The sequence below is a fragment of the Protomyctophum bolini genome (genome assembly GCF_963924005.1).
Source record: "Protomyctophum bolini genome assembly, chromosome: 22".
NCBI classification, from domain to species: Eukaryota; Metazoa; Chordata; class Actinopteri; order Myctophiformes; family Myctophidae; genus Protomyctophum; species Protomyctophum bolini.
The window spans coordinates 19,515,717-19,540,190 of record NC_137883.1 but is presented as its reverse complement, the minus strand read 5'-3'; the positions used below and the strand labels follow the sequence as shown (position 1 = coordinate 19,540,190).

Below are 24,474 nucleotides of genomic sequence, written 5' to 3'. Positions count from 1 at the left end.
TGTGTGTGCGTACATCATGCACACGCCTGTGTTCGCTTCAGACGTCTTTATTGTATTACTAACCTTGTGAATATGGCATGACTTAGCTGGTGATCTGGTGGGATGCGCTATAGAGAAACAACTATTGTGAAACCTGCAGTGAAACCTATTGAGTCCTACAGTATAGTCACTGGCGGAACAAGTCAATACCAGGCCAGGGGTATTGACTTGTACCCACTTCTACCCACTCTGCCTAGTGTGGGTAGTGTTTGGCCGAAAGGCACAGGTCGAAAAAGAGCCAAAAACTGGGAAAATACTGAAAAATCACCAGAGAGCCCTTGATGCAGAGATGAAGTTGTCTTTTTATTCACCTTTATACATAGACCAGACATCGACATGAAGAAGAACAGGCTCAGGCTCTTTGATGTGAGCAAGGGAGTCATGTCAACCTTCTATGATGCAGTGCTATAGGTAGCATTATTAGATATGGCATGTCAGCTTGGTTTGGGACACTCTCTGTCCAGCTCAAATCTAGAATAGCTAAAATGGAAAAAACAGCCATGAAGGTAATTGGTAGGAAAGATTCTCCATCTCTTCAGACAATCTTTGAGAAAACGGTGCTCAGTCTGTCAAATAGAGTGTTGTCTGATCCTTCACATATATTATCTTCAGAGTATGAGCTGTTACCCTCGGGTAGACGCTACAGAGTGTGTCGTTGCAAGAGCAACCGCTTCAAACTTTATTTTCTTCCCACTTCAATTGTTCTACTAAACAACCGCCACATAGTTCTTAGTGGGGAAGGGACTTCTTGACCTTTATCAGTTATTTATTGCACTTCACGGTGATACTATAAACTGTGAATACTCTAGCACTTTATATTATGTACCTTCTCTGATTGCAATTTTGCACTGATCTCGTGAAACTCTTGTGATACTATACGTGTACTTTGCTGCTACTGTGTATTGTCTTTTGTGTATTGTCTGTTTTAAAAAGCGTTGATGTACTAATGCACTTTTGCCCAAGACAAATTTCCCCTCGTGGGACAATAAAGTATTTCTCATCATCTCATCATATTCACAAGTTTGGCCTGGGCCTTTCCACCTCAACAGTCCTTCATTGACTGCCTGGCAGTCGCAGGTCTCCCTACTTATATAGGCCTATAAGCCCCTCCCAATGGACCATACCAAACCTAAATTGATTCTACAATTTAACCAGTTAGTTCTCAATGTCCAGAGACATCACAATTCACGTACACATTTTAAAGTGTCACATATTATTCATCAAAATATCCAGATAATAATAATTAGAGCACTCAATTTCCTCACTTTACACAAAACCAATGTTGGCATGTTCCCTGTACAGTGTACACAAACCCACAGTCAGACTTGGTATGCTCCCTACACAGGAACCAACAATCAATCAACAATCAAGTCAAGTCAAAACAAATATCATTCTCTGCAACAAAGAATAATTCAAACCCTGTTTGTTAAATCCAGTGTCAGTGGCAGGGTGAACTTCCACACCGAGCAGTTATTTAGTAATGGGATGAATCTAGTGTTGCAATATCCTCCATTGACATCCCATTGATCCAAATTGCATTTCCGATCTGCTTGTATTAAACAACGTTAAACTCACCAACATCCAACAAAGCTTGAATTATCCTCTTTCAAACTGTCAAAATATCCACTGCGGTGGCTGAGACCAGAGCCATAGACTAGAGTAATGGTTGAGACAAAGCAGTAAAAGGTCCTGTAAGATACATTACGTCAGTGTTACCCAATACCCAATCTTTCTGTTTTAGGAACACAAGGCTGCTGTACTTTATACCTCATACTTTAAATGCTTAGTATGAGGTATAAAGTACAGCAGCCGTGTGTTCTCCAGAATAAACAGTGGGCACAGATCCTTGTTGCCACTCGACAAGCTTGTTTAGAAAATGAAACAAGCTAGAGTCCGATTGGAATGTTTTCCTTGACTGCTGGACATGACAACACAATGGCCTGATATATTCGCATGGTAAGAGATACTTTTCTATAGATATGATCACTGAAACGTATCATAATATATATTTTTAAAAGCCATTAATTCATCAATGATGTTTAAAGAACACGTTTTAGTGAATTCCAAGTAGGCTATCGACACCATTCGTTTGGAAGTGGGGTATTATTATTACGCATGAGTTCATACACAAGCTAAACGAAACCATAGCGGTTTCAAAAGTACAGAAAGTTCATTGCCAAGCATGGTAATGAATATGAGCTAAAGCAGTGTGTAAATCCTGCATGATATTAAATGGTGAACGATAATGGCTCCGCGCCAAGTTCCAACTGTCTCTAAAATACTTAGAATTCACTACAATGTGTTCTATAAACATTATGGATGACTTAATGGCGGTTGGTTTTTTGATATTACGTAACGTTTAATTGATCATATCTAGAGTGTCTCTACCAGGCGATTAAACACTGCGCGGCGGTACAATGTTTTGTAACATGGAGGGAGAGGGATGGAGAGGCAGATCTCCGATTTCGGTGGTGCTTGCTTGTGCAACTTGACGCATGCAATAAAGTATAAAGAGATAAGGATAATCTGACTCTGACTATAAACCACTTGAACCCCAAGTCCCCAGCATAAACCAAAAGTCTACAAACTCAGCTCATGGTAGCCCTGGCCTGAAGTGTTTTACGCACATTCTCCATTTACAGTCCTTATACGGCTTACACCTACACAAATGTTCAGATTACAAATATAAAGGGCTCACCCCAGGGTCATGGATGTTACAATTCTGCTAGGGCGGGTATAAGTACCGGTATCTTCCGTATTGTTCAATAAAAATCAAAGTTTAATCCGTTTGTGCTTTCAACTCTGCGGCCCTATCGGTTGGTGCATGCGGATACATTATAACTCTGATAAAATGGCCACCGATCGGCTTTTTATTAAACAATGCGGAAGATACGGGTACTTCTACCCACCCAAGGAGGATTGTAACATCCGTGGCTCTGGGGCGAGCACTTAATATTTGAAATCTGAACATGTATGTACTGTAGACGTTAACGTTGTTGTAAATGGGAAATGTGCGTAAAACAGGTTGAAGTTCCGCCATGACAGACCAGTGCCATGTGAACCATGGCTAAATCCTCTCGTATACTTTATAATAAGTCAACTTTCCGAGGGTGACTGAACGATTGCGTTCCAGATGTCCTTCTGATGGATTTTTCTTTGTTGTCAATATTTCTATTATCCAACAAATCACTTTGAAAGTGGTCCAAAGGACCGTACGCTATTATAACTCTATGGGGAAGACCATTTTCTTTACCCCAGGCTAAAACTGGATGTGACGTTTGTGGGCGTTCCTGTCTACCTTCGTGTCAGTGTATAGACATTATTTTTATGTTTATTTAGTTATGAGCTACTTTCTGTCAAGAAATTCTGTGCAGGTGATTCTTTTTCTAAAGTGTTGGAGTTTGGAAAGACTCGTCGAAGTCACTTAACGGCCCTGCGTACCACCTGTTTCGAATTTGCACAAGTTCTTCCAAACTCCAACACTAGCACTGCACAGAATTTCTTGACAGAAAGTAGCTCATAACATGTCTACGGTGGATTTTTATGAAACAAACGCTTTGCAGTTTGAAAGAGGATAATTCAATTCAAGCTGTTGTTGATGATGTAATGATTTTACCAGCCTGAGCCAGCATGAGACTTATACAATGAACTACTCACCTAATGCACCGCAGGTTCCATGTTTTTAACGTACTTCCAAAGTGTGTACATTGTTTAAGTCACGGATGCATGGTTGTCATATCGTAAATATATGAACTTTGGCTAAAAGCTTTTGTTTAATCCACGTGGGTTCTTGTTTACTACTGCACTTGGTTAGTTTGGCTACAACAGAGATGGACTTCCTCTTCCTCTTCAAAATAAGAGCCACTTTGATTAGTCAACACTAGTTTTATTTCTAAGTCTACTTACAGGACGTACGTAGATAGACATTTGTTTCTTTTAGAATACCGTATAGGTTAATTTCTTCATCCCGTCTTTATTGATTGTCGGTATTGACCGAGAGTGAGTTTCTATTCATTGATTGTTTGATTGATTGTTTGATTGGATACTTTGGAACAGTTTGCAAATAGTACAGATCATACAATGATGATAAAAGAATAACACAAAAAGCCCTTAGGGCTTGTTTCCATTGTGGTCCTATATCAACACTGATTTGGTGGTGCCTGGGATTGAATGCAGAACCTTGTAATGCAAAGTCGAGTGGTCTACCAACTGAGCTATCACCTCAATGAAGGCCAATGGATTAGACACAACACCTGGCTGGATTCAAGAAAATACATATTGATATTTATTTATATATTTACATTTATTTTATAATGCTTTGGTCCGTGCACCAAAGCATTATGGTCATTGTAGGAATTCAGCTATCCAGTCAAATGCTAGTCAAACACACAGACTTCGTTATTTTTCTGGCCATATAGCGTACAAATTTAAAATACGTGCTACTGTTATCTACTACAAACACTATTAACATTGAGTGACTGCAGTTTCTTCCAGCGGTGAAATGTCCATTTAAGCCATTTCAATTAAACAAACAAGCCTACCGTATACATAGACGGAACGCACACACAGCCACATCATACACACGTACACACAACAGACACTTGGCAATGGTCCTTTACATTTGACCTCACCTTGACATGTGGATATTTTCACATTCCTATGGTTAGCAGGAGCTGGGTGTGCACTATGCACAGGGGGGTTGGCTTGGTGTGTGGTGTGTTGTGTGAGTGTATGGGGGGTCGGTGCGTGTGTGTGTGTATTTGTGTGTTTCCCCCTCTTCCTTCTTGTTCCCCAAGTGATTGATAGCATGTCCTGAGGTTGTAGCAATGACCATCTACTGAGGTAAACACAGCATGAGTTATCTTGTACGGTGATTAGCCAGTAAACTGGAAAATGTCACCGGTCTGCCAAGATGGAGTCGACTGGGCCACGGTCTGAATGTGGCATTATGTAGTTGCATTAAAAAGCAGGTGTGCCAAAAATAGCCAATCGACAAGCTGTCAATGTATTGCAGTGGGACACGTTGAGAGCTTGCAATGACGTACAAATCAGGCTTTATTCTGTAAGAGATGACATGTGTGATTTTTCGACACTGTCAAAGGACCCATGGTGATTTGTTATGTTCAACGGGATATAAAACTTTCCCAAACTTTGAAGCTAGCTGAGTCATGCCCTCAACAATTGCTTTTTTTTTTTTACATGTTGTCCCAGAATAGCTCTAATCTAGCTGTTTCCAATTGTAACACTCTCTGCTAAATTGTTTGCCATTCCTGTTTTACAGTTTGGCAGCAGCATGTGGCTTTGCAATAAATGAAGTCCAAGAGTCATAAATTGAAATGAAGTTTCCTTAGATGCTGTGTCTGCTGTTTGTCACTGACAATGTATTTTTCCTATATGAATTAGGTTTGTGGTTCGTGGTATCAGGGAACGCTTAAACTTTAAGTAGAAAACATATGGCATACTTTCATTTTTCCCAGCGTGGTCTTAAAGCTGCGATCCGGAACCTATTTTAATGAATAAAATGTTATTTTAACAAATCTGTATGGTAGTGTAGGTTAATAAAATAACTAGCACATCTGCAGTATGTGGTCTCCCACCTCTCCCATTGAGACATTTCTGACTCTGGGGTTGGGTAGGAATAGTAATACTGCCTAAAGTCCATAAGTGAAATACCTCCTTAATGAATTGAACACACAGGACCACAATGGAAACAAGCCCCAGTGGCTTTTTGTGTTATCCTTTTAACAATCATTGTAAATCTTACCTCTGTATCAACTGTCAATAAAGTCTTCAATCAATCAAACAAAAACTCCCCTGGATGACTGCGGGACGCTCTTGGCAGAGTGGTATAAGTTTGATGTTACATGGGAGACCTGGTTTCCAAGTTCTCATGAAACTTAGGTTTGCATTAAACTGTATAGGTTTGCAGCTGCAAAAGTTCTTATTTTGTTCACACAGCTTCAGTCATAAAGTACTATTGAATATATACATATACATAGACCATTTTACTATAGACCTTTTTTGTGTGTGTTTGCTGCATTATGTTCAAAGTTACTGGACTTACCTACTGTAAATTATTCAGTTAATGTTGGCTAAACATCATTGCAAAGTTATGTTGCTTTTAAACAATTCTGGGGTCTTCTCTGGCTTTCGTGAGCACCCCAGGCAGCTTTTAAGTTGCCTGATTCAATATTTAGATATTTGACATTCATTTTACCTACTGAACCCACTGAACTTCAGACTCCATTTTAACGACGTTAGACTTAATGAAAACACATGTCCCTGGTTCTGGTGACTGATATTTCCTTCTAATGCGTGAGGGGGCCGTGTTTTATCTATTACTTTTTCCATTCATTTTTTATTACCGGCATTTGTTTAAAAAAATAAAATAAAATGAAATTAATAATAAGGATAATAATTAGTTTGAAGCTGAAGTTGAAGTTGAATCGGAGGGTGGCGTGTCCGATAAAATAAATAAATATTTAATCAAGCAAATTAAAAACCGTCTTGGGAGCACACAAAGGCCAGAGTAGAGACTTTAAAAATGAGAATATATTCAGTAGGCGTTTCATATCAATCCACACGTTCGATAGCCTAACTTTGACGAAAACATAGCCACTCAATATATCATGTCTTGGATTATCTTTCTCAGGCTGGTTTCAGTTCCCTGCAATTAGATGTTCATATTGTACTGAAACGAATGGAATCCGGTGGCTTCCTCAGAAATCAAACAGACCACAGTACAATTTGGAAAATGGTTGACAGTAATGTCAAGTATACAGTACCATGATTCATATACGACCAGACCACCGCTATGGTCCTTTACAGTATTAGTACTGTATAGTACTTAATAAATACATTTCAATTGAGTGGACCTGACTTGACTTTTATACTAGATTGCAGACCTTTGGTAGCCTTGGTCTCTTTGTCTTTCCAGCATGTCTGTGGATTAAAAAGTTCAACACCAAACAACGCATCACCTTAAAAGCTCTCGGTGGTACCACAGATTCCTCAAGCCTATATACACCGGTTCCCATCCTTTCAACTTATTTCTGACAAGACTTGGAGAAAGGTTCTGTTTTTGGTTTTTAACTGCGAAGTTAAAATAAGGCAGAACCCTTCTTAAGAACGATGGAAGAATGGAAGGAGAGAGAGATGGGTTAGGAGGGAGGGAGGTGAGGAGGAGGGTTGTGAAAATTGCCGTTGGCTGCCACCCAGGGCCCAGTCTTTGTGGTAATGAAGGGTTAGAAGCAACGTTATTGCTCCCAGATGCCGTGCGGCTTCTCCGTAGCCCTTTGATGCACAGCCCAAGTCACCAGGACTTTTCTATCGTTTCAAACGTGCACGTGCATGTGCACACACACACACACACACACACACACACACACACACACACACACAGACATTCAATCTCCTCCTAAAACAACATGGTTGCTGTAAACAGCTATCTTTTGGTCTCCCCCACCAAAGCAACTCAGATGTGTTTCACTGCATGTTAGATATGGTTTACGTGCTGTTTATTTGAGAGAGAGAGAGAGAGAGAGAGAGTGTGTGTGTGTGTGTGTGTGTGTGTGTGTGTCATGTTACATTTAATCCAAAAAGGTATACAGTCTGCATGTTTTAAGTTCATGTCTGTGCACTTACATTATTGCGTGTGTGTGTGTGTGTGTGTGTGTGTGTGTGTGTGTGTGTGTGTGTGTGTGTGTGTGTGTGTGTGCGCGCGTGTGCATGTGTGTGTGTGTGTGTGTGTGTGTGTGTGTGTGTGTGTGTGTGTTTGCACGCGCCTGTGTATGTGTGTGTGTGTGTGTGTGGGGCCCTTGTTTGGACTGGTTGCAGAGTGGCCCACGTGAAGTGTGTTTATAAATTCAATAGTGAACTTCCTCTGGCTTTCATAATGAGTCTACTATTACTCACTAGCAAAACAAAACCATGGAACGCAGAGCAGCACACTGGATAGATGAACTGCCCAAGTGGATGGTGCGTGTGTGCGTGTGTGTGTGTGTGTGTGTGCGTGCGTGTGCATGTGTGTGTGTGTGTGTGTGTGTGTGTGTGTGTGTGTGTGTTTGCACGCGCCTGTGTGTGTGTGTGTGTGTGTGTGTGTGTATGCTTGTCATTCCGTACTGCTGCTTAGCTGACTGCACTGCTTTTTATGTGAACATATGGATAATCACTCAATCTGTCTGCAACCCCACCTCACGCAAGCTCTCTCTCTCTCTCTCTCTCTCTCTCTCTCTCTCATCTCTCTCTCTCTCTCTCTATCCCTCTCTCTGTCTCTCTCTCTCTCTCTCTCTCTCTCTCTCTCTCTCTCTCTCTCTCTCTCTCTATCCCTCTCTCTGTCTCTTTCTTGCTCTCTCTGTTTCTTTCACATTGACACTTACTTTCCCCAATTTTCATCCCCTCCCCTCCCCTCCCCTCCCATCCTCTTTCTCCTTTTCCTGACTTGAGTTACTGGCCAAGGAATAGGAAAATGTATGAATCAGTCCAAAGTTACTCACAGTCTAGGGGAAGTGCTGAAGGAGGAGGGGGGGGGGGGGGGGGTGTTTAACCATGCACTTAAGCCTGATTTATACTTCAGCATAACGATGTAGCAAATATAGCCAATCTGCTATTTCCAGAAAAGAAAAGTAATTTTTTTCATGTTTGTACATTTGGGGAAATTTTCTGAAAGTTTTGGCCCATAATGACATGCCCAAAATAGGGACGCCAGAGTTAAAGTGGTTAACCACTTAAACCCTGTACGTACTGCAGTTGACTGCACCGGGGTCCCCCTGGGGTCTACACTAGGTCCTCTCCTGTTTTCCCTCCACACCAAATCTATACGCTGAAAATAACCCATCTGCTATTAGTGCCTATAGTGTTTGCCTATATACTTTAGCTGAATGTTCATTTACTACCAGTGTCCAGAATAAGGATGCTAGGGTTCACGTGGTTAAAGAGAGACAGATGGAGAGAGAAAGCGGGGGGTGGGGGGGGGGGGGTGGAGAGTGACAGATAGACAGATAAACTTAGACAGACTGTGTAGGAGATATAGGAGTGGAGCTGGTGTGGCCTCACCGCCCCTATAAATGACATCTGTACTTTGTAGTCTGTGACAAGTGCTTGTTTAGTCTCCTGTATATAGAGGACACCTGGGTGCACTGGTATAGCACACTGTGTCCGTGCATGTGTGCGTGCGTGCACACACATTTGCATGTGTGTACACATTTAGGGGATATGACCATTTGGCTACACAGGTCATAAATCCCATGATGAGAGAGGAGTCTGGTCACATACCCCCCCTGTGCGCTGGCAGCACACGCACGCAAGCACGCACACACACGCGCATGCATGCACGCAAGCACACACACACACACACACACACACACACACACACACACACACACACACACACACACACACAGGGTTGGGCAGGGCAAGCTCGTGGTTAGCTAGCCAGATGGCTTTAAGGTTAGTTAGAGACTACGTTCAAACGTGCTGTTTGTACCCAAAAAGGGACCTGTGTGTATTTACAGTGTGTGTGTGTGTGTGTGTGTGTGTGTGTGTGTGTGTGTGTGTGTGTGTGTGTGTCTGTGCACGCGAGTGTGTGTGTGTGTGTGTGTGTGTGTGTGTGTGTGTCTGTGCACGCGAGTGTGTGTGTGTGTGTGTGTGTGTGTGTGTGTGAGTTCATGCATCTGTGTGCATGTGTTTTTTGTGTGACTGTGTGTACTACGTATTTATGCAGCTGCATGCGCTTTTTATAATAGAAAGACAAACTGTTTTTGAAACTGATGTATACGTGTAGTTATTTTAACTTCTCACAATAATAAATGAATTATTATACTATATGTACTTTACGTATACTGTATGCATAAGCTAATAAGGCTATATCTAAATATGACTAAGTATACAGCTGTCTTTACAACAGTAGATTGTATATTATTAAATAGTTTTAATCTATTACCTATCGCATGTACGACAACAGATGAAGTATATGTTTTCGGTTCCCCCGACATTGTCGCAGCAATAACAACAATAGCAAAATAAACTACTGTACAAAAGATCTCCGCCATCCAGGTTGACTACTCAGGGAAGGAAAGAGATATAAGCACATCAATCATAGCATGTTGTGCTAGTCCAGTACAGTAAAACCTTTGAGCTTTTTACGTAGCGGGTTCCCTGATTTATATTTAGCAATATGTCTGGTTGTCATATGGCATGAGTAGGAGTTTTACAAGGGATTTTCTGCAGTGGAACTCACTCACACACACCATGGTGGGGATGGCCTTTCTCTTTTACTCCACACAAACCTATCCTTTCTCTCTCTCTCTCTCTCTCTCTCTTCCACTCTCTCACAATTTTGTTTGTACAGTACGTGGAACTACACAAGAGATATTAATTAAGACATTAAATATCTATATGTATCTTCTTTGAACAGTGCGTCTATGGGTCCCTCTTAAACCCAATTTAATTTGCAGTAAGATGGTGTCATGTGCCGAAAGTATCACCCCCAGCACCATATCACCATGTCTGATGAGTGCCTCTGTCTGTTGCCCCCTGCAGGAGAAAGAGAAGAAGTACATGCTGGGGGTGGACAACCTGAAGCTGAGGGACATCGAGAAGAGCTTCATGTCCAGCAAGCAGATCTTTGCCCTCTTCAACACCGAACAGAGGTCACACGCACGCACACGCACACACACACGCACATGCACACACACACACGCACGCGCACGCACGCACGCACGCACACACACGCACGCACACACGCACACGCACGCACGCACGCACGCACGCATGCACACACACACACACACACGCACACACACCTATAACCATGAGTGTATGCACCTTATAGACTGAGGCATTGACGTAGCAACAATAACAATAACATGGTACATTAAATGCAATAGAAATGCAATTCTGAATGATCTGCACAGTTTAGAGTTTAAATAAATGTTGCCTCTTCCATGCGTGTGTGTGTGTGTGTGTGTGTGTGTGTGTGTGTGTGTGTGTGTGTGTGTGTGTGTGTGTGTGTGTGTGTGTGTGTGTGTGTGTGTGTGTGTGTGTGAATGCATTTGTGTCGTTGTGTGCGTGTGTGTGTATGCACACAGGAATGTGTATAAGGACTATCGTCAGCTGGAGCTGGCCTGTGAGAATCAGGAGGACATAGATGGATGGAAGGCATCCTTCCTCAGAGCTGGAGTTTATCCGGAACGTGTGACGGTATAATTTGCTCACACGTGCACACACACACACACGCACGCACATGCACACGCATGCACACGCAGGCAGGCAGGCAGGCAGGCATGCCCTAGAGTGTGGGTCCAAAATGATGAAACTACAGAGATATATTAATATTACAGAACCGGCCGCCGGTTATATGGACCTGACAAAACGAGTCATTAGAATTGGCTTTGGGTATTATCAGGTATTTTCAGTTTAGTGTACTAGTGTATATACAGTAGTGTATTAACTAGTCCATCCATGCAAGGCAATGTACACTTATTCTTGACCTCAAGTACATGGATGTAGCATAATACAGAATGAAATGTGTCCTGTGCTCAATTTCTCATTAAAAGAAAAAGAAAACAATCTATTTGGATGCAATTTTTTATGCTTAATAATTGTCTTGCTCCTAATTTCTAACAGTTTTTTGTCATCCATTGCTGCGTTTGGACCTTTTAGGAGAAGGAAGGCAAGGTACAGTATATAATTCTAGGCTCTACCATCCTACTGTAGACTCTAAGGGTTGTATTTTGCGTGTCTTAAGTAGGCTACCAGGTCTTATTACTTAACTTAAGACCTGGAGGCATGGTCAATGCTCTTTGGACACTCAGAATAGCCAAATGGCATTGATCACGCCTCCAGGTCTTAAGTTAAGCAATAAGACCTGGTACTTAAGACACGCAAAATACAGCCCTAACAACAGTCTACACAGTAGAATGTTAATTTATATTTATAGATATAGTTATGTACTGTAGACTCTACAGTACATATATATATCTATCTATCTATAAATACAAATGAACTGAAAATAATCTCCCTCTCTCTCTCTCTCTCTCAGGGTGAAGGTGGGGATGAGAATGGTTCAGACAACTTCATGCACAGCATGGATCCTCAGCTGGAACGCCAGGTGGAAACCATCCGGAACCTGGTGGACTCCTACATGGCCATTGTGAACAAGACTGTCCGGGATCTCATGCCAAAGTGCATCATGTTTCTCATGATCAACAATGTGAGTCTCCACGGCAGGGATGGATATGGATCTGTCAGCAGAGCAACCACGTGATTGTTAACCCATTTAGACCTGAGGACGATTCTATAAAATGTCTTCTAAAAACGTTCGCTCTGAAAGTATATTCAAAGATTTGCGCCACATTGTCATAATTTAAAAAAAAATAGCAGATCTACATTAAGCTCATCTGCTATTTTTCAATAGCTAAAGTACAACAATGCTTAAAACACCAAAAGGGGTTCCCGTCCAGAATAACAAACACTAACCCTGGTGTCCCTATTGTGGGCATGTCTTACAGACACAAGTTCTAGAAGAAAAAGAAAGAAAAGAAAGCCAAGGCCTATAGTTGCTTAATTTATAGACATCATACGCTGGTATTGCACAGCAAAAGTAGCTGATCTAGGCTACAAACGTGTGAGGTGATACTGTAGAATGGCCATTTTTGGCCAAAAGAATGCTCTTGACTTCATCCCAAATTGGACCTCTTCAAAACTGTTTTGAGACTATTTAAATCATAGTTTTTTCTTAAATTATTTTCGACAACTGCAAAAAGAGTTGGAATCACATGTATTTTATTTTATTTCTTGGTCGTCTGCAATGGTCTCATTTTGTCTGATGGCATCCTGTAACCAAAAGGAAAGATTCTTTGGAAATGTACTTAACTGAAAACAGCCAAGTGAATCTCTCCATTTCTCCCTTATAACCTCAGTCATTGCTCCAACACAGATCAATCACGCGCTAATTTGACTCTGGTATGAGTTTACTTGGCAGGCAAAGCGCATAAGCCTAAAGCCACGGAGCAGTGGAACACAATGGGCCTCATGCAGCAGCATTCTCTCAGATTTATTTTAGATTCTTAACATCCAAATTGTTCTTCCCCAGGTGTGTTGAACGATGAATCCTGATGAAGATTAAGAAGTACTTAAATGTTTCTCAATACCACTGTGGCACCGTCACACTAAACTTTGAGTCGAGGGCGGATTCTGCCAATGCTTTTCATTGGAAACGGAGTGCAGGTTTGTTGCCATTTGCGGATTTAGAAAAACTCTCCGTTCCCATTGAAAAGCATTAGCAGATTAGAGGTCATGACAAAAAAATAAAAAGGCTGCAAGAGTAACTTCAGCACTGTTAAATAAACTGAAACAAAGTGAACATGCAATGGCAAAACATTAACATTTTGTAGGTGTTGGGAGGAATACTGAAAATGGCCGATCTACAAGCTAACACCGCATTGCATCGCGACCCATTGGGGACTTGTGTAGATTGGCTATTTTCACTACTTTTGTGCGACATTCTTGCAAGAGCGTCACAAAAGTAGGGCAACCGCATTAATTTACGAAAACATAAAAAGCTGAAATGATACAAGGTTTCTGCCCAAGAGGGGGACACGGTAACTGAAGAAGCTGAACGCACGCAATATCATGTAGGCCTAAGGCTTTTTATTGGGTTCTGGACCAAACATATTCCTTTAGTCCAGAAATATAATGATTCAATCATCATAGTTACTCTAAAACATAATATAAAGGTAATTATGTTATGTTAATATGGTTTTCCAAAGCGAGTTGCTGCTGACAAACATAACTGAAGGCACTCATCCAGTGTATATATAGCAGGTGGCCACTGATTGAGGGTTGAGTGATCACAGGTGTGATTAGGGATTGAGAGGGAGTGACAGCAGGAGGTGGATGGAGGGGGAGGGGGGGGGGGGGGGGGGGGGTTGATGTGGCTCACTAGGATGACTCTTTTCTACAATCACTGTATAGTAAAACTTGGCCAAACAGACACATGCTCTACTCAGAATTGAAAACACAGTATTTGGTCCCAGAACATTCCTTGGAACTAAATCACCAAATGACCGTCTTCTAAATCTCTGTGGGACTTATTTTCTTGCACGCAAACGCACACACACACACACACACACACACACACACACACACACACACACACACACACACACACACACACACACACCACATTTACATTACTTGTCTATGCTTGTGAGGACATCAGCGTGTTAGGACGCCAAATGTTTATGAATGTCATCTTAACATTCTAACTCTATATATATATAGCCAAAAATAGCTGATCTACATGCTCCAAGCGCGTTGCACTGCAACATAAAGCCGGCACACAACAAAATATAAATCAGCCAACTCTAATAACCCCTAACCTCAACCCCTGAATCTGTTCCCAATTGTAAGCCTAATTAAAAAAATAATAATAATAATAACCATAAACAGCCATTTCTCTTGTGATGATGAAGGACCAGGAAAATGGTCCACGCAATGTCTATTTCTCACACTCACCCACCCCATCTCTCTCTCTCTCTCTCTGTAACTCTCACAGTGGTGTAAAGTACTGTACTTAAGTAAAGTTTTGAGATATTTGTACTTTACTTGAGTATTTCCAATATCCAATACTTTTACTTCTACTCCAGTACACCTCAGATCCGAATATTGTACTTTTACTACACTACATTTATTTGACAGCTTTAGTTAATAGTTACTTTGTAGATTTGGATTATTATTACAAAACATACATTACCCACGTCAGCCCTATTTTGGCCATTTGAGATGCATTGTGAGCTTGCCTTGTAGATCGGCTATTTTGAAATGTTTTGACATTCTGCATAAAGAGTAGGCCTACTTTCTACTTTTGGTACATTTGTACTTTTACTCAACTACATTTTGAATTCCGGACATTAACTTATAACAGAGTATTTGTATATTGCAGTATTGATACTTTTACTCAAAGTGAATACTTTTTCCACAACTGCTATATCTCACATTCACTCAGACTCTCTCTCTCTCTCTCCCCCTCTCTCTCTCCCCCTCTCCCTCCAGACCAAGGAGTTCATCAACGCAGAGCTGCTGGCCCAGCTGTACTCGTGCGGGGACCAGGGCACCCTGATGGAGGAGTCCGAGGAGCAGGCTCATCACCGCGACGAGATGCTGAAGATGTACCACGCCCTGCGGGAGGCGCTCGACATCATCGGCGACATCAGCACCTCCACCGTCACCACGGCAATGCCGCCGCCCGTCGACAACTCCTGGCTGGAGGTGCGCGGAGGAGGCGGGTCTGGGGGAAGGTAAGGAGATAGATAGCCTTGGTCCCAGTGGAGGAGGCGGGTCTGGGGGGAAGGTAAGGAGATAGATAGCCTTGGTCCCAGTGGAGGAGGCGGGTCTGGGGGGAAGGTAAGGAGATAGATAGCCTTGGTCCCAGTGGAGGAGGCGGGTCTGGGGGAAGGTAAGGAGATAGATAGCCTTGGTCCCAGTGGAGGAGGCGGGTCTGGGGGAAGGTAAGGAGATAGATAGCCTTGGTCCCAGTGGAGGAGGCGGGTCTGGGGGAAGGTAACTATAGATAGCCTTGGTCCCAGTGGAGGAGGCGGGTCTGGGGGAAGGTAAGGAGATAGATAGCCTTGGTCCCAGCCTTACTTATCTGTGTGAGAGAAAAGTCTGGTCACAACCTAAGCCAGAGAGTGCATAGCCGGAAGTGTCGGGCCGGAACATCTGTCAGATGTATTTCCCCCGGATAATGCATTTTTCGACCAATCGCAACACTTGTTTCATTCACGGACAACAGACTTGTAAAACGTCAAACGTCATTTCCTTGAGCGGTACAAATCTTTATGGTTCAAGAATCACGACTTGAGTAAAAAAAACATTGTCTTTTCCTACATTTAAAGATTTCTTTACATCAAAAAATTATAATAACAAAACTAACACTCTCTGAGTTACAGACCCATAAGGGCCCGCTATTTCAACTATCAATCATTGCTTTGATAACAACTATTGGTGGTAGTCTGATAGATGACATGTTTAAACATTGCGCAACCATCTGCACTGGCAAGGATAATAGTAGATTACAGCCTTGTATGGTAACGCGTTTGTGTAACTTGAAATCACCGATTCTTTCTTTCTACTCTGTCCTCCATAAAGACTTATCTTGATTCTTAATTAAGGCATTCTAAAGGTATTCCATTCTCTGCCACCAGGAGTCTGCCACCACAATGCTGTCAAATTATTGCAAACAATGTTCAGTATGTAGTGGATGGAACTTAGCTAGAAGACATCAGATGAGACCATAGACATAATATACGCTGCATTCAAGTCAATAGCAAAATAAAGTTTATCTACCATAAATAAATAAAGTCGACAAAGTCACGGTTGGGAAGCTTCTTCCACCACTGGTGTTGATGCACCGCTACAATTAACATCAGCGCCCAATGTGGTATCAACGTGTGTTTATCTATGGATGAGATTCCACCTAGACTCCTAGAGGATTATTAGAGCTAGGAATTGATAAATTAGGCCAGCCCTAAAATCAGTCTGATGGTGGAAGCTAGATGATACATGTAAGTGCTGTCATTTTAATGCTGCAGCCCATTTAATAAAGTATCATGTTCCATATACTTTGTACTATGCTCTGTTTGAACATGTATGTGTGTGTGCGACCACAAATAGCAAATAAGCCCCCTTTTCTCTCTCTCCCCCCATCTTCTTGTTTCTACGCTTCTCTGTCCAGGTCTCCAGCCACTAGTCCAACTCCAAACAGAAGGGCTCCACCGGGCCCCCCAGCCCGTCCCGGCTCTCGTGGACCACCTCCTCCAGGACCAGCTGGGGGACCACCAGTCCCCTCTCGCCCGGGGGCTTCTCCTGACCCCTATAGTGCCCCGCCACCCAATGTACCCTCCAGGCCTAACCGTGCACCCCCAAGTGTGCCCAGGTATGTTTTAAGAGCTCTTCCAAACACAAAATGTTCCCTCTTGACACCAGCATGAATCCCAGTCCGCTTTAAAAAATGCACCTTTTCAAACTCTCACTGCCTACAGAGATTAACTGAACCAGAATATGCTGTTAACCAATTTCAACCTGGCGTCCCTATTCTAATCGTCAAAACATAGAAAACTTTGAGAAAATAACAGATCTGTACAAGATCACAGCGCATCGAATCACGATGCGTTTGTGAGCTTGTAGATGTGCCGCTTTCACAAACCACATGAACCCTAGCATCCCTATTCTGGCAAAAACAGTCGATCTACAAGCTCACAATAGCCCATAGCTTGTAGATCGGCAATTCTTGCTGAAGAGAATTGGCGAGGTAGTGGAATAGGGTTCAAACTTCAAGTGGTTAAAAATCTAATGAGTGAATATCATGATGAGGTTTCCAAGCTGAATGTGACTCTCTGTTGCTAAGGGGGATGTGAAGACACGAGGAGGAAGGGGTGAAGGAAGGAGGTAACTGAATGTGGAGCACTATAGATGTGATGGAGGCTACATACAAACATAGATCAATAGAATAGTAGATGCAGTAGCTCTCAATAGGTACAGTAGATGGATAGACAGACAACTGATAATGACTACTGGATCGATTGATCAATAATTGTTAAATAATAGTTTGTGTTAAAAATAAAGAAGGGAAAAAAGTTTTGGTGTGTTTGTCCGATTGTCTCCCTGCTAATCAAGCTCCCACACTGGCTTGGGATCAGTCTAAAATCCTGCAAGCCAATAAACTACTTTGAGTGCACCCACTTGCGCTTTCATGCCAGGACTATTTACCCCAACCTTTCAACCATCACTAACACACAATGTTCTACGTTCATTCCTGTTTTAACACTAAAAGTCAACGGCATCAGAATTTGCTGTGAGGGGAGCTTTGTTTGCAGGACACTTCAGTATTCTTGTCCATCAACTGTTTCAGTTCACTGGCTTGAAGCCACTGGTAGTGGCTTCATCTGAATAATATTGAAGTTAGTAGGGTGACTTTATGATGGATAAGGAGAAAAGAAATTAAGTGAGGCTTTGCTATATCTGCTATTGTTTCTGTTGGTCCGTTTGTCTGTGTTTTAATGCACTGCTAACATTCGCCTTGTGCTAATTTGCCTGTGATTGTGAGCTAACATTTTGACTGATGCAGTTCCCATGCAGTCTGGTAGTGGCTTGCCTTCTTACCGTAGGACACATGCATGTCGCTGTTCAACGCTCTCTCTCACAAACGTATAGCCTGCCCTACAACACCGTGTGCAGACATAGTGTCCATGTTGTTATCACTACAGAGTAAAGACCTCAGTGTTCATTTATCCATTTGTAACTCTGAGAGCGTACACATCTTTTAACCACATGATCCTTACATTTGGTCAGTAGACTCAGTACTAGAGTACAAGTTAAGTCTCCCTACTCTTCCATTGAGAAATTTAGACACTGGTGTAGGGTAGGAGGACACCTACTGGTTGACAAGTAGTACTGCCTGAATAAACTCATAAGAACATAATCTGAGTTCCTAGAAGTTGAACGTGTGGCAATGGCACATGTCGTGCAAGTCTGCCTATTCACATTCACGACTATTTAATTTAAAAATTGCCTTGTGTTTTCTAGAATGTTCAAACAACTGAAAACAAACGCACGTACACTGCAATATTGAAATAAAAAAGGTTATGTTTTGTGTTGCCCACCGGCACTCCACAATAGAACCATTTGATGTGGCCACTTGACACCTCCAGTGAGGCTGCCATATATCCAGGTTTGAATCCTGGGTACAAATTAAGGCCTGCAGCTTTTAACACTGAGTATTTTACTGTGCAGGTTTAAACCAGTGGTTCTCAATTTATTTCAATTACAAGGACCCCCAGTTTTGGGTGCATTACTCTTGAGTACCATTTGTACTCTCTCAGAGTTACAGAACTGTGAGGGTCTGTTAGGTTCGTAACTATCAATTTGGCTAGGGACCTTGGAACCCCCCCAAAGACACCTGGGGGTCCCCACCCAGACCCCACTTTGAGAGAACCACAGAACAACCTCACCTCAATAAAAAACTTCACCAGAACATTTTCCCAAGTCACCAAGTCAAGTTTTCCTGGATTCCTTATTGGTCCTGAGTGAGAGCTGAGCATCCACGTGACATGCGACTTTTCCTGCACTGTAACCTGTTTGTTTGTTTGCACTCCTCCTCTTCCCTCTCCTTTTCCATCCTTCTCTCCCTCGCCACACCTCTGTCCCACCACTATGGCTCCTCTTTCAGAATCACTATAACTGACCAATGAAGACTAACGTTTATGGTACGTTGGGTACTACTCACCACCATCATCACCACCTTCCTCTTGCTTTCTCCTAGGGTACGGTCACACACACGACGGGCGGCACACGAGAGAATTTGCTTTAAAGACAGTTGTAATTTGACACGAGGCATGTGACATGGACCGAAATCACTCGCTCATTCACTACTCCCTGCTCCCTATCCACACTTTTCATGGGCTGTGTGTGCTCCAGTTCCTGTTGATTTCATTGGATGTCATTGGTCATCTGACCAGTTTCATTGGCTTTCATTGGATCAAATCGACAGGAACTGGAGCACACACAGCCCAGGAAAAGTGTGGATATAGGGAGTTCTATGTAGGAGGTTTTATAGTTGGCCAAAGCATTTCCGACACTACACGGGTCATGTGATGTCGGCATTTTTCTTTCCGCACAATGCCCATGACGGTATGTAGGTTTTGAGATAGTGACCATTGGTTGCACCCTACTTTTCACAATGCATTGTGGGATTCATTTAGTCCACTATATTAGGGTTTAACAATGATCACCATACATTTCGACACCACCACAAAATGGCCTAATCACTATATAGGGAGTGATTCTTAAATGACACGACCATGGTGATGTTGCTTCGCACCCCGTGGACGTTTTTAATTGGCATCGCTTGTGACCGTACCCTGAATCAGGCTTTAGAGGACTCCCATCCGCAGCATGGTCATTATTACTCTCTCATTCTTCCTTTCTTCTCTCAGAGCGCTGCCTTTTCCAGGAGTGCTGCATGGGCAAACACGGCTTACAGAGGGATTCATGTGATGTAAAAAAAAAAAGCCCTACTGTCAACATTTTGTCAGCTGCTTGCGCTACTAGCAAATCTAAAAACTGACTGTGGTTAGACGAGTGGGAAGTACTGTCAGGTGAAAAGAAGCGGCAGATGTCTTCATGTGTATCAGAGGAGACGTGTGGTTGTCTACTTACTACACCCTCCCAGCTGTAGGGGTTAGCGGTGATGATCACTCACATGAGGGTAACAAGTGAGAATTGGCACAATTACTAATCTGGGATAAAAAGAATGAAAGAAATTTTGACATAAAAAAATACATTGTCCAACTGTTACTTTTCATGATTCAAATTAACGCTGTAAGTATAGGGCATTGATTTTGGAAAAAAACACAAAGTTAAAATATGCAGATAAGAGGTTTCTGCCCGACAACGGGGGAAAATGGGACAAAAGCGCTGGTGTGCTGGGTGTTATTGTTTACATCCTTAAACCGTCTGTAAGCTGTGTGCTTGCTTTACTGTAGGAGCAGATAAAGAGCAATGTCTTTTGTCTATTAAAAGGGCATCGTGTGTCCATTTGAGAACATTTCATGGTCTTTCTATATGCAAAACCACAGTGCCTTGAAGCACATGCTGTACAACTGTACAAGCATACAAATGATACAACACACACACACACACACACACACACCCTCATGTATCTCTTCCCAAATGTTTGTTTAATGTGCTTTAATTGGGCCCACAGTTTATAGTGCTGTGGTGTCATTCGTAGCTGCAGGTGTTTGTACTGTGCCATATGATATCTCATAGGAATTATACCACAGCTTCATAAATGATAACAGTATTTATACATGGCACTGTAATAAAAATAAACCAAAAAAGATCATCGCATCTGAAAATGGAACAATACTGCCCCCATTTGGCTTGACAGGCATACTTGCACTGTGGCTGTAGTTGAATCCCAAACGTACGTGTGTGTGGTAGCACTTTTAACAGTACGCAGTACTATACAGTGGTGCTTTTTCCTTCCTATAGACCTATACAATTGCAACCCTTGAGAAAAAGAAAAAAAAAACCTCATCCTAAATGCATTCCCTTCCTCTCCTCCTGTGTCCCTGTCTGTCTCTCTGTGTGTCCATTTGTCCCCGGCAGTCGGAGACCACCGCCTTCTCCCACGCACTAGTGCTCCGAATCCTCCCCATCCTCCCTGAACCACTACCTGTCCAACCCCACCCCTGGATGAGAGGTTATGGACACACAGTGGCACCTACCTTCTGCTCTCCGCTACTACACCAGACCACAGCAGGCTCCCTTCTCCTGCTCTCCCATCTGTCCTCAGCCATGTATCCCCCCCCCCCCCCTATCTTTCACGCAGACAACAGACACTATACACTCACAGACACATGCATGGAAGATATACACACATACTGTCTTACTTGAAATGAATGGAGAATACTTAAACACAAAGAACAGTACAGTACTGTATATACACAATCATACATATGCATACACTCCGACACATGCAGGAAGTACAGTATGTGCATACATTTAGACCTACTGAATAAGGGGAATGAATTTGCACACTTGGCATGAGCAACACTCAAGGAATACGTGATACTACTACACAGTATATGCTTTATATTATTTCATATATTTAAAATGAGTATTCCTGGCTGCTAAATCTCTGATCTCTCAAGAGTGATTGTTTGTTTGTTTCTTTCTACATACATTTTCCTTTGATAATTTTGGATGTTGATGACTTTTCATTCTCTCCAGAGAGGTGATGCATTATCTAGCCAAGCTTGATTTGACAATACTAACTGCATCTTTAAAATACATTGTGTTCTTTTAATTGTTGTTAAATGAGTTTGGTTCCCGATCAGTGACGATGGTCCCCAAAACCACAGATGGGAGACTTCCCCACGGTCACTTACTTTACTTTGTTTCATATGCCTTGCAAAAAAAGGGACAGCAGCCTTTGTAGTTAAAACAGTCAAAGGGAAACGAGATGTGCCCTATACTTTTCAGCAATTCGCAGTTTCTCTTACAAGTCACAATTTTGTGGAATTTATTGCACAGGCATTTAACTGTTACCTACTGTATGTAGTGGCATGCAATGAATGTATGCAATGTATCAAACTGGCGTCTCCTCACTTGTGGATTTGGGGCAAGCTCTCTCTCATTTTATCCGTCCGTTAATAGTTCATCTAAACCCTTGGTTTGTTTTCTCTCCCCCCCCCCCCCCCCCCCCCGTCATGGAACAGCCGACCAAACAAGGGTGGCCCCTCTCCCCCCGAGAGCCCCCTGCCACCATTCGACTCCTAGAAGACCCCCCCCCAACACACACACACACACACACCTCATCTTTTTTTATTAGGTCATCCACCTCCCCCACCACCACCCTTTCCAGCCCATATATACTGTGAAATAATGGCGGCTGCTCCATCTATCTATCACCCACCCATTCAACTCACCAAGACTCCATGCGAGGAATAAGATGGAGTACTGTGTTGGAGTTAGTCCACAAAGCTTCTTTTGAAGTATCAGGACAAGTAAGGGGTGGTGGGGTTATCTCATCCTCTCCCTCCTCACCCTGGAAGGGAAGAGCGACCATCTTTGAAACTGCACCTTTGCCGCTGTCGCGCAAGGCCTTACTGTAAAAGGCCAACCCATTCTTGAGCTGAACTGTGTTGTAATATTGCTGTTTTTCAGTTAAATGGCCCAAGAAATGTATTTAACTACTGTAACTGTAGCCACGCACAGAGCAATGTAAACTTCTTTGTAATCATCTTTGGTGAACAGACAACATGCTGCATATTGTCTGTGCTAGTGTTGCAGCACCTATGCAATACCGCTGCAATGAGGTTTCCCTAATTCAGTCAGTGTACTGTACATACATCACCAAAAATAGAGCCTCCAATGGCATGTCACCTCCTCTCCTCTGCTCCCATACTTTAAAGCAATTTACTAACCCATTCATGTTACTGCAGTACCATAGCGAGGCGGGACTTATTTAGAATGTGCAATACAGTATGTCCTTATCAGATGGCTGAGTGACAGCTGTCTGTCAATCATAACAGACTCAAGAGTAAATATTCTGTTTGAGCAGCAGGGAGGACTGATGCCAGAGGACCTCTCCCAATATGTAATATGCTTCTGAATTGAATTAAACGTGGTAATGGGAACTCTTGCACATTTGGGCATGAATCAAGACCTGCTATATTATTAACGGCGTGCTATAGTATGCCGTACCATATGGGCTATAGCCCATGGTCCAAAATGATGAGAAACGAGGATAACTTTTTTTTTCAAAATTTCAAAAAACATTGGCTATAACCCATCGTTTTCAATTTCCGCAATTTCCAAAATTTCCAATTTCCGCAATTTCCGCAATTTCCGCAATTTCCGCAATTACCGCAATTTGCAATTTCCAATTTCCGCAATTTCCAATTTCCGCAATTTCCAATTTCCGCAATACTCCGCAATTCCTCCGCAATACTCCGCAATTTTTCCGCAACACTCCACAATTTTTCCGCAACACTACGCAATTTTTCCGCAACACTCCGCAATTCCTCCGCAATACTCCGCCAAATTTTTCTTTTTTTAAACACTCCGCAATTTGCTAATGTTTCTCATCCTCCGCAACACCGCAATTTTTTCGGTAAATACAACACATTGAACAGGGCACTGCAGGGAGTTGAACCCCGTTCCGGTAAACCAGAAGTACCAGTACCAGTGCCTTAGCTTTTGTGTATTCAACTATTTGGGTAACATGTGAGCTTTATCCTCTAATTCATGGGACTGGATTATTTTTAATTATTTTTCAAATCCTCAAAAATGATGAAAAACGGCATGCTATATTATGCCGTATGTGCTATAGTATGTACTGGATACTTACCTTTCTATTCTTTCTCTCCCTTTTTTTGTCTTTTCTTCCCTCACTAAGTGGTCACGGGGGTGAGTGAGAACAGTGACTTACCTAAACGATGATAGTCTATGCATAGAAGCTACCTAAACTCTTAACATGCTCCCAACATTTCACCCGCCCCACTCTTCTCTGCCACTGAACTGTAAATCATTGTGGTTGCTTGTATTCTATGACCCTTGTTCATGGTGACGGTAATCAATAAATGTAACTCCTCTCCAACAACAAACATCACATCTGTGTTCCGTTGATTAATATCACTGTCATCAACCACCCCTAACCTACACCACCACATCTCAATATGACCCTTTTCTGAGTCTTAGTAATCCACTGTTGTGACAAAGTATAATCTACTTCTAATTTAAGAGTCAATAGTTTATCATGGAGACATATCTTAATGTGTGTTCTTATGTATATGTGGTGCATTATATGGAACATGTGCGTCCACTGTCTAGAGAATTTAGTCATGTATGAAATTATTTAATAAATTA

At 42.3% G+C, this 24,474-nt stretch overlaps 1 protein-coding gene across 4 annotated transcripts in view; it reads left to right on the top strand.

Moving 5' to 3' along the window:
• dnm1a (dynamin 1a) overlaps positions 1 to 22,383 on the top strand; it is a gene marked incomplete at both ends in the record, with an annotated part of 75,352 nt that extends 52,969 nt beyond the window's left edge. For 2 of the 4 annotated variants that reach the window (XM_080755748.1, XM_080755746.1), the window contains 7 exons: positions 10,579 to 10,688; positions 11,127 to 11,238; positions 11,701 to 11,715; positions 12,080 to 12,250; positions 15,094 to 15,338; positions 16,775 to 16,975; positions 21,211 to 21,425. In XM_080755748.1, the coding sequence (XP_080611874.1) occupies positions 10,579 to 10,688; positions 11,127 to 11,238; positions 11,701 to 11,715; positions 12,080 to 12,250; positions 15,094 to 15,338; positions 16,775 to 16,975; positions 21,211 to 21,241 (885 nt within the window). Of the gene's footprint in view, positions 1 to 10,578; positions 10,689 to 11,126; positions 11,239 to 11,700; positions 11,716 to 12,079; positions 12,251 to 15,093; positions 15,339 to 16,774; positions 16,976 to 21,210; positions 21,426 to 22,322 lie in introns of those variants that run through there. The other 2 variants (XM_080755747.1, XM_080755745.1) reach the window with 2 other exon arrangements.
• Positions 22,384 to 24,474: the final 2,091 nt, after the last annotated feature.